The sequence below is a fragment of the Vigna radiata genome, chromosome 3 (genome assembly GCF_000741045.1).
Source record: "Vigna radiata var. radiata cultivar VC1973A chromosome 3, Vradiata_ver6, whole genome shotgun sequence".
NCBI lineage: Eukaryota > Viridiplantae > Streptophyta > Magnoliopsida > Fabales > Fabaceae > Vigna > Vigna radiata.
This window is the reverse complement of record NC_028353.1, coordinates 10,251,173-10,262,674: the sequence shown is the minus strand read 5'-3', so window position 1 is coordinate 10,262,674 and position 11,502 is coordinate 10,251,173. Positions and strand designations below refer to the sequence as shown.

Here is an 11,502-nt window from a genome sequence, read left to right as displayed (position 1 = left end):
AGCGTTGGACTTTTGGTACACAGGCACTGGTAATCGATTACAACCTGTCTGTAATCGATTACACGGGCACATAAATCACAAAGTCCCTCTTCCTCCAACTCTTCAATGGCGGACCGTCACACACGAGACCAAAGCAACACTTGGATGGTGGAATGACAGGTTTTGGAGAACGAAAAACTAGTGAAAGAGTTTCGAAGGTTCGAAGTGAAAACAATTTCACTTTCTGAAAGNCGCCAATCCATTTTCAGCATTTTTGTTTCCAAATATGCCCTCCATAACAAAATTAAACTATTTAAAAAATTCATTAAAAACAACAAATGAGACACCAACACGTGTCGTTGGCAAATCGTTGTCAAATATCTGTTGTTAAAGTAACATTTTCCTTGTTTATATAATTTTCCTTTTAACTTTTAATCCATCCTTCCTTATCCACTTGCTGCTTGCTCAACATAAAAAAAATGTTTAGAAATAAAACGGTCCATTGACGAATTAATAAAAAAATTGAAAATTAAAGGATTATTTTATGTCGTTGAGTAAAGTATAAAAATCACCTCGTTTCTTAATATGCAGAAAGTAAAAAAAAAAAAATACTTGTTAGAATCGGTTGCAGTGGAATTGTTAAGATGGAATAACAAATTAAGAGGGTTTTTAATTTAAACGTGTCTTTTAATTTTGTTCGGATCTTACCAATCCTAGGTCGAGTCGCTTATCTCAAATCAAGATAAACAGTCCACTATCACAAAACAATTACAAATAATAATCACAAAGAAAAATAATTTGTAAAAGTTTAGAAACCACCTCTCTTGAGACCACAAGAGATGAACCTGCACCTCCTTTGAATCTTCACAAAGGATGAGACACATCTTCCGAATACTTCATGAAGGATGAAACACCTCCTCCGAATACTTCACGAAGGATGATCCTCTTCCACACACCTCCTTAGACGCACCAAGGATAAACTGGCTATTTCCTCTATCACCGCAGTAGCACTTCACCAGCTCCACAGACAAGAGTTTCACAAGCCGAACAAGAACACACACTTCTCAAAGAGTTCTGAGTGTTTTAGGGCAAGGGAAGAGTTGCTGTTGGATAAAGAGAGCCTATAAATAGACTCAAGCAAAAACTCTTCCATTCTACGAAACTGACCATTTAACGCATTTAATCGATTAATATTAGTGTTAATCGATTAAAATAAGTACAACGACTAGTTTTTCAAATCAGAAACCTCCAACGGCTAGTATTAATCGATTATTCTCAGGATTAATCGATTAATTAATCGATTATTCTCAGGATTAATCGATTAATTAATCGATTATTCTCAGGATTAATCGATTAAAACTTGCTTTAATCGATTATTCCAAAACTGATTGGGTTTTTGCTTCTGTAGCGATTTTAATCGATTAAAACCGGGAAGTTTTTATTCTAAACAACAAATACAAAATATAAAGGTACAAGAATCAAAACCTACTACAAATCTGAGTCCTAAAAAATTAAACTACAATTATTACAAAAGCTTTTCATAACAAAAATAAGTCTTGAAAGGATCTTCATAAATCTTGATAAATCTTTACTTGATTTGGGTATCATCAAAATTTCATCTTCATGATTTTGTTAACAATGTTTTCACGTGTTATTTTTAATTTATTATTTTTGTTTTTCTAAGATTAAGAAAAAATATTTTTGAAATGAAACAGAAGACTTTCGATAGTTGAATTGTCTTTTCATGATGTTAGAGCATTGTTGAGATAAATCAATGAATGATTTTGTAGAAGATTTTTCAACTTTCATTAGTAGATAGTATTACATTGAATGATAAAAAGAATTTAGATGAGTATTTTTTAATATGTCCTATTGTTTACAAAGAGAATGTATAAATTTCACTTTTATAATTGATAAGGTGATTATTGAATAAGTTAAATGGTCAAATGACAAAGATAAGATATTGGAAATAAAAAATAATAATACATAAAACTTTAGAGAGAAAATTTAAGAGGCATGTAACCCTGAAAAAAAAAATTAGAACAAAGAATGAGTATTATAATTTTGATTATATTGTTAACTTTTGAGAGGAATATTTTTAAAAGTTAAATATGTCTTTCCTTTAGTATCACACGATTTTAGGTTTAGTTTTTATTTTAAATTTGATGACTTTTAGTCTTCTTAGTTTTGAAATTCTTATATTTAGCCTTTAAAATTGAACGACGATAGATTTTGGCTAATGGCAAACTAGATATGATGCGAACTTTTTCTCGTAACTCGTAATTGTGTGTCACGTTGTTTTTTTTTTTTTTTCTTTTTATCCTCTCGTGACTCCATCACCACTTCTACCTTCACCTTCTTCATCTTCACCCCAATGACTCCCTCCGCTCCTCCTCCTCCCCTCCACCGACAACACATTCTTCGTGACCTTCGTCGACTCCATCTGCTCCTCCACTATTTACTCTTTCGACTTCATCCCCGTCGTCACCACTCCAACGCTAGTTCTCCTCCCTCACCGGGGTCTGCACCATATCACTTAATAGCGGTGGCGACAGTGGCAACACTTTAAATACACCGTCTCGGAACTCGCCTTCTCCTTAGATCGAGTCTAACAACGCCTTCGTCTCCATCGCCGTCTTCGTTTGATATTTCGACTGGTGTCATCGTAAACCACACTACAACAAGTGATCGTAAACCACGCTCTGCAAACTTGTCTATCACTGAATCAACTCTACGTTCAATCTTTGCTTATTGTGTGCAAGATTCAGGATCTAGATATCATGTACAGATCACATCACAATGAGAATACACAAGACCAATTGTTAATATAAAACTACGCAAGCAATGTTGCCAAATTACCTGTTCTGGTGCACCTTCGCTTACTCTATGCATTTAAAACGACATATGCATAGGGAAAGGAATTACAACTTTGAATGCTTTAGCTAATAAGACTTTTACCCTTTAGCTAGACCATGTTTAAAGGAGTGGAAAAACTAAAGAGATCTAGGATCATAACTTTAAATGCTCTAGCTGATTTGATTTTTACCTTTACTAACATAAGAATATATATTTGCAGGTTTATTTGACCCTTATATTAAAGTTAGTTGATAAATAATTTGTTAGATATATTATATTATAAATATATCTATAAATATTCTAAATATAAGTTTAAAAGTTCAAAATCCATAAAAAGTAGACGTAAATGGAATTGATGAATGAACAAGTTTTATTAAGCATTAAGTATCAACAGGATAATTAATTGTATTGTCAAAGTAAGTATTAAGAATTATTTTCACCCGAGATACCATTTATTTTAAAATGATTCCTGCATGTTTAACTTAGAATGCTTTTATTTGATTAATGAAACACGTTAAATAACTTTAATTTAATGTATTTTAAGTATTAATGAAATAACTTTGGTTTAATGTATTTCAAGTAGTCATCAAATAACTTTAATTTGAGGTGTTAATAAACATCATATGACTTGAATCCATGGAATATGCTACATGATTTTTGATTTAACATTTAAGTAGATGTTTTTGAGTTTTAATAAATCTGCATAAGTAGCCTCTGGATATTCGTATACCAAACTTTAGGAATGATTTTAATTTAATTAATTGCGAATGTTATTCCAAACTTTAGGAATGATTTTAATTTAATTAGATTGTGAATGTTATTTCAATGAACATGAGATCAAAATGATTTTTCTTATAATTTTATAGAATGTGTAATTTTAGTTTTTAATCTATTCATATAAATTTAAGTGTTTTATTTTTTAAAAATTTATGATTTTAATTTTTAATTTAATTTCCAATTCAATTATTCATAATTTTTTATCATTTTAAATATGACCAAGCGATATTATGACGAAGCACATGATACTCGTGGCTTTTTACACTATCAAAAAAGTAATTATTAAATTTAATTTATGGTAATTTAACAGTTTTTGAAATAATATATAAATTACTCTCTCTATATATATAATAAAAGTTGTAATTTTGTTAACTAAATAAACTATAAGAAAAAAAAATGCGCGAAAGAGACTAGTAATGATGGAGTGGATATACCGGTAATAATAAATAGGTTTAAATGAGTGAAGGGTAGAATGGTCTGTGCATATTTCACAATTTTGACATTTTCTTTCCCAGACGCAACAACCGAAGTGAAACTTTGTAGTTGAGTCGAATCGTGTCGTGGGGGACATCACATTCATTTTCATTGATTGGTACCAATCCAACACCATTTTTCATGTGCCAACGGCGAGATCGCCATTACTACAACACAGACAAGAAGTAGCAAACAGGAGGAGGGAGTGGGTGCATTTCCTTCTTCTTCCCAGAGACCGCAGTTAAAGTGTAAACCCCTTGACGCTAAAACCCAGATTTTCGTTTTCCCCCAGTGGGGAAAACAGAAAAAAAAAGAAGAAGAAAGAAGAGAGGAAGAAAAACATGTCGGACGCTTTGATCAATGGGTTGGCCGGAGCTGGAGGCGGGATCATTGCTCAGCTCATCACGTACCCACTTTCAACTGTACGAATACGGTGTCAAAAATCGGATTTTTTTACCTTTTCGTTGAAAAAATTTCGTCAGGGTCGTCGTGTAAGGATCCCAAGATTTAATTTGTCTGACGTGATCTGTAGGTAAACACTCGTCAACAAACCGAGCGTGATCCGAAGAGAGAGACAAGTAGCCAAGGTGCCCTCGATCGAATGTGCAAGGTTAGCAAGTATCACACGATTTTTTAACTAAATTTAATTTTGTTTTTTCTTTGCTGTCGTGATGGAAAGAGAGAAGGTGATTGTGATGGTGTTTATGTATAGGTTGTAAAAGAAGAAGGGTGGGAACGGTTGTATGGAGGCTTGATGCCATCTCTAGTGGGTACCGCTGCATCTCAGGTGAGCTCATTTTAGTTTGTGTTTGAAATATTGCTTTTTTTTTTTTTTTCTGGTTCTGGATTTGATTGTTGAATCCGAGTGAGTAAATTAAAATTATGAATGATTGAAGTCGATTTATTTTGAGGATGTTATCGTCAACACATGTGTTTACAACCAAGATGACAGCAAGATTAACAAGGTCTTGAACATCTCTATTTGACTTTGATATTTGCTGCAACTTTTATGTTTTTGAGCTCTTTGCGACCTTGTGACTGCATTTTGTGCAATGTCAAGGATCATGATCAAAATTGTGACTGTGATAAAAATTTGAAACCTTGATGGTTAATGCCAAACAAATAAAATTGATAGCGGTTTAATTGTGTTCCAAACTCTGATGTAATCATGTAATGGGAAGCCAACAGGGGAGTCAGTCATAGATTCAGAGGATTCATACTTTTTTAGTTCTTATTCTTCTGACTTTCTCTCTATAGAGTTGTCAAACACTCAGTTTGATTGTTTGGAGGCTTGAGAGTATAGGCAAGTAAAAACTAGTTACTTCTTCAACCATCAACTCTCTCGTATAGTTATTGACTAATTGACTAATAGAATTCACACCCATTTGTTTCAGATCTATGGTGCAATTGATTTTGATAGCATTAATTTTAATCCGTTGGATATGATTGAAACGTGCGTCCAAATTAATCTCAGCAACGAATTCTACATTTAAGCATATGCCACTGCATGGGAAATTGATTATTGCTGTAAACCAAAATCCTATTGTTTGATGTTGATGGTCTGTAGAGTAGCTTGTTATCTCTTTTAAAAAGGATGGAAGTTTTCCAACTATCCTCGATTCCTGCGTGATATACTCTCTGGTAACTTGCTTGTGCAATGTTCTGACTTAGGTTTCAATGTTTTAATATCTCACAATTTTATTGTACAGGGTGTTTACTATTATTTCTATCAAATATTCAGGAACATGGCTGAAGCAGCTGCGCTACAGAAAAAGGAACTGGGTGTCAGTGATGGATCAGTTGGGATGCTCTCCTCGCTTCTCACTGCTGCTTCTTCCGGGTAGTTTACTTTGTCTTAGTGTACAAACCCATTTGGTTCTACTCTGCTATTAACCCAGCAAATATAAGTTCTCGTTAAGCTTTTCTTTCAGCTACGGCAGTTAATTTTCCATATTAACATCATCGTTTAGTTCTGAAGGCTCTATTTCGACCTTTCTCAAATTTGACTTTCTAAAAGAACTGCTGAACTGACACTCCTCTATAAATGCCGATTATGTTGGTAGAAATGATTATGAATTATCTCACTGTCTCCGTACTCATGTTTAGTGGTATTACCTTAATTGCTAGATAAATCTTTGTGTAGGTGTGTTAACGTGCTCTTGACAAATCCCATATGGGTTGTTGTTACCCGTATGCAGGTAATTTGCTTTTTGTTATTCATTTATTGTTCTCTGTTTTTTATGCTTTCCTTTCTCTTGTTGCTTATAATGAAATAGTTAATACTGATTAACTCCTGGGAGAACTTCCTTTTCTCTGTTTTTTTTTTTTTTTTTTTTTTTTTTTTTTGCATATGGTTATTAGAATGTAATTAAATTATGAAGACTATTACTGAGGATTTTATTTCCTTTCTAGTAAGCTAAAACATTTTCAAAAGTAATCAAATTTTTAAGGAGATAAACTTCGAAGAGCAGTTGTCAAAGATACCTTTGAATGCTGGTCTCGATTTCACATAGTTTAGAGCTTTCATGGATTTGGGAACTATTTGGGAATTTGTATCATGCACAAAAGATTATTTTGTTGCTTTAAATTCTTTCAATGTATAATATATAATACATAGTTTGTCACTGATTTCGTTTTACTATTTTTTATTTCTCACAGTAATCAAAATTGTGTTCTCTTGTAATTTAGAATAATAAATGATAAACAAAAGCTGCCTGTCTCTCCTTTGATTTTCTCCTGCCCAACTTTAGCTTGTAAGTCTTGGATTCTGACTTTGCTATTTTATGTCAAAAACCTTTTTTACTGTTCAGGCACATAGAAAAGAGTCGAACTATGCACCTGATCAAGGTTTGTTGGTTGCCACTGAGCAAGAAACCATTTCTGCAGTTGAGCCTCTTCCTTACGGAACTAGCCGTGTGGTAAGTAAAGTCTATATTGGAATCTTAGGTAATTTAGAGAAGTTATGCCAGCTTGGCTATTCGAATGTGATATCTTTGAAAAACTCATCTTACAGTCTTGCTTCATATTCCGGGTTTTCATATTCCAGTTAGAATAGTTTGTCTGAAAATATTCACACAAATTAGTTGATTCAAACCCTCTTGTTTCCTTTATGTGTAATTTTTAAATACAATTTTGCAGATTCAAGAAATCTTTGATGAAGCAGGTATTCGGGGTTTCTGGAAAGGTGTATTACCATCACTAATCATGGTATGTTGAAAGTGAATATCTTTCATGCTGAGGGAGTATTACTAATCAGTTGTTCTTTAACTCAGGTAAGCAATCCTTCCATACAGTTCATGCTGTATGAAGCCATGTTATCAAAGTTAAGAAAAAGACGTAACAGCAACAGGGTAACTGCTTTAGAGGTATTATGTCATTTTGCCACTCTACTTAAAATCTCTTTTCCATATATATTCTCTTATATTGCCTTGTTGCTATATTGTTATTAAAACTTCCCTATGATGCTAGATATTTTTTCTTGGGGCTTTGGCTAAGCTCGGAGCTACTGTTGTAACTTATCCACTCCTTGTTGTAAAGGTATACCATACTAGCGTTTTCTCTCTTGGTTGTGATTGTGAAAAGTATTATCCTATGGTGTGATTGATTATAAGCTGAAATGATCCAAACTTGCTTTCAACGTGAATGAAAAAGATATCATATAGTTTAATTTGCATTGTTGCAAACGGATACCTGACAGGTTTATATTAGCTTTCTTAAGCCTTTATGAACTGAAAACAAATTCAGTAATTTATTAGGGACGGAAAGTATGTTTAGGCCTTTACTTTATATGATTAATGACATTTAAGTAATTATAAGGTGTGATTATACGTGGGTATGCACACCTCACTATCCAATGGATATCTGTTTAACTATCCAATGGTTTTATCTGCAAGTTTTTGCTGTTAGAGGTTGTTTTTGCCATTCGTATGATTATTTTAGTGGTTATGAAATTTAGATCATTTAATCTGTTTGGCATTGTAATAATCTGTCACGTTATTTTTAAATTTAATTCAGATAACTTGTTTCAAGTATGGCAGAAGATTTGTTACAAATACTGAATGCCTTATTTTTAAAATTGTGTTAGCATGTTGTTGATCTGTCACAATGACTTGTATTATTCACTAGATGTAGTGAATGGGGGGACTGAATATTATCTGTGAGAAACGCCTTTCTCAACTTCTTACTTGATATTTTGTTCCCCCAGGCGAGGCTCCAGGCTAGGCAGGATAAAACAGGAGACAGGAGGCACCATTACAAAGGTATAAGTTGTGATGATATTTTTACCTTGTTTATCAAGAATGTGTATCCACATTTAGTATTTATTGTGTATTTTATCCGTGAACACAAAGAAAACATCCATTATGTTGTGATACAAGCTAATAGAAACTAAGTTTGAAGTTTTAGAAATTTTAGTCTTGGTCCTTCCTCTATAAAGTTGCATAATTTTGTTTGAATTCAGGTACCAAGGATGCTATTATTAAAATGATCCGCTATGAAGGGTTGAATGGGTTTTACAAAGGTATGGGCACAAAAATTGTACAAAGTGTGCTTGCTGCTGCTGTTATATTCACCATGAAAGAAGAACTGGTTAGGGGGGTTCACTTCTTGCTTGCCAAGCAAGCTGCCAAAACTGTAAAGCTAAAGCCTGTCTGATTGATTCGAGGTCGCTGGCCTCTTCAATATTTCGTTTACCATCTTCAGTTAGCAAATTAGTTTTAAAATGGTAGTTGGAGAACTAAAGTGATTCAAACAATAATATGTTAAAATATGGCTGCTGCATCTTCATTATTTTTATCACAAAGCATTGGTTCATTTTATGAACAAAGCAGGCTTGTGGCTTTTACTAATGAGTATCATCGTTTGCTGATTTCCTCGGTAGTTGAGTTTCTTTTTTCAAAATTCAATTCAACTGAAACCAAAATTACTATTCCCGTTTATTATCAGATAACACTATGGATGAAAAATATATGTTGAAGTGCAATTTTATTTCTGCCTCTTTAAAACTTATTTTGAGCTTATTAATCATATCCTCTTTTAAGATTCAGCAAGTTTAATCTTTTTTTTCTTATCACATCAAGTAATCTCATATAATTTAGGAATCAAAGTTTAAAAATCGAGATCTAACACAGTTTAAAAACTCTTTTTCTGTTTTTCACTTTCAAAGACGTTTTTTAAAAGCAAAATCATGATGGAATTTTACGTTTTAAAACAAATAATATTTTAGATCTAAGATGATTGATTCTAATAATGTTAAATACTTCAATTTTAACTTGGGGATGTAAAATAAAATCCTAACATATTAATATTTAACCATGAAAATTTTCTAAATATTTCATTCATGTAACATATTTTACATGAAACATCTGACCATTCTATAATCTTTGATTGGATACATTTTGTATTCCTCTTGAATATAATTTTATGTTTGAGAAGCTTAACTATACTAAGCAGTAAGGAACAGCCATAAAGCCCAAGAAACATGCCAAAATTCAGTAAGTTAAGGTCTTTATGACAATACAATGTAAGAAGCTCATGGATTTTCTTGGCTGGAGGCTACGAGGAGTTGGTGTAATAATGATTGATGGTTACGTTTCTTTCATGGTGGCTGACTATAACTATTCATAATTGGTGTGTTTTATACACAGTTCAAGGGTGAATCACGACCATGGAAGTTGAAGTTGTTGGTCATAAATTAATAACTGTTTCCGCACCAATTCAATGTCTCAGATAATGATATAGATATTAATTATTCGTTGCTGGAACCAAATGAATAAATAATTAATATATTGAAAACTTCAAACAATTAGCTCAAATTGTAAATACTTATTCCGCAAAATGGTTCACTTTAGTTTACACTTAAAATGGTATCATTAGGTTTCAAATTATAGTTTGACTTTAATTATTATTAGCTCAAATTATGTTGTTCCTTTGTGCTTATTTGTTTGTTCATACCATTAGTAAAATCATAAAATATAAATCTAATATTTTAAACTTTATTAACGTTCATTTTCAAGTTTATATATGGACTCTGTTTTATATTTGTATTATATTCTATTGAAATAAAATAACAATCTATTGTATTCTATTCATCATGATTGATCAACATAATCGAACTTAAAAATGGGTTTACTAATAACATATCAATTACAATAGGTCAGATTGACACAACTATCGCCTCTAAGAATTAGGTCATTTCGAGAATTAATAATGTTGGGAACTTGAGTGTAATTGTGGATTAAATTTGGTTGTTTTGTAGTGTTGAGGCAGATATTATTGAGACAAAAACTGTTTCATTCTAAAATTAAGATTTGACTATATCCAAGAGGAATAATCAAACTAAATAAACCCTTTTCTTCAAAATCAACAATAGTACGTAATCATATCATTTGACTCTATTCATGTTAGTATAGGAATAGTTTAAGTGAATGAAAAGTTAATGGTGAAATGAAATCCTATGTAATTTAGATATTTAATGTGCAAAACCTATGATCGAATTCAATCATCCCGTGTAGAAAATGCAAATATATATTATGTTTACTGCTTTCAAAAGTTATATTATGGTTTTTATTCTAAAATAAAATAGTAGCAGGTATAATGATACAGACATGAAATTTATAATATATAACTTAACGTAAATCTTATCTTATTCTAACTATTGTATTTATAATATTATCCGTCATTAGAGCATTTATAAACACAGTCACATACTTAAAATTACAGTGATTATAAGTATAATAAATTTATAATATAAAAATGTATAAATTCATCTTATAAACAAATTTTATATAATTGAAAACTTAAAATCAAAATTTTAATATAATATCAAAGTTTTCTTTTAAAAGTGAGTGTGTTAAAAATCTCCATCGACTATGATATATAACACATCGATAAAAAATAAATTAACTATGAAATTATGATTATACCACTGCGCCTTTCCTTGAATTAAAAAAGTTGAATTGCGCTGTGCTTCAATTTTAATCGTTGATTGCAAATTGATTGATCCACTGTTACGCAGATCTTTATGATCTGATATGTGAATGTCAATTCCATGGGAATAAAATGAATTGAATTGATGGTTTCCCCTGTAAACGTGAACTGTAATGTGGACGCATATTAAATTGCAATTAATGTTTTAACTTTATTATATGATTATAGATTAAAAGGCTTGGAATCGGAAAAAAATAATGATATTTAGACAATATTTTTTTGACAATATTTGAACATTGATTACGTGTTAATTTGTGAGTGGTCAAAAATTACTTTACAATCAATAATAATAATCATAAATATTATTGTAGTTTATAGTATATTTACATTTACTTGTTACATCTAGTTTAGTTTTCAATTGATTAAATTTTCTTAATCAAAGTGAGCAAATTCAATTATTATTAAGTATATTGAATCTTGTTTTGGTTT

At 31.5% G+C, this 11,502-nt stretch overlaps 1 protein-coding gene across 1 annotated transcript; it reads left to right on the top strand.

Moving 5' to 3' along the window:
* The first annotated feature begins 4,093 nt into the window (after window positions 1-4,093).
* On the top strand, window positions 4,094-8,953 carry LOC106757091 (peroxisomal nicotinamide adenine dinucleotide carrier). Its single transcript, XM_014639679.2, has 11 exons — window positions 4,094-4,508; window positions 4,619-4,696; window positions 4,799-4,873; window positions 5,796-5,926; window positions 6,230-6,284; window positions 6,897-7,004; window positions 7,225-7,293; window positions 7,359-7,451; window positions 7,555-7,623; window positions 8,291-8,345; window positions 8,546-8,953. The coding sequence occupies exons 1-11, from the start codon at window positions 4,428-4,430 to the stop codon at window positions 8,737-8,739; spliced, it is 1,008 nt and encodes a 335-aa protein (XP_014495165.1). The 5' UTR covers window positions 4,094-4,427; the 3' UTR covers window positions 8,740-8,953.
* The last annotated feature ends 2,549 nt before the right edge of the window (window positions 8,954-11,502 follow it).

What these genes read in the sequence shown, in the direction of transcription:
- LOC106757091 (XM_014639679.2), top strand. Translation starts at nt 4,428, where the DNA reads ATGTCGGACGCTTTGATCAATGGGTTGGCCGGAGCTGGAGGCGGGATC. An exon ending in CTTACGGAACTAGCCGTGTG is followed by an intron (nt 7,005 to 7,224) that starts GTAAGTAAAGTC and finishes ACAATTTTGCAG; the next exon opens with ATTCAAGAAATCTTTGATGA. An exon ending in ATCCACTCCTTGTTGTAAAG is followed by an intron (nt 7,624 to 8,290) that starts GTATACCATACT and finishes TTGTTCCCCCAG; the next exon opens with GCGAGGCTCCAGGCTAGGCA.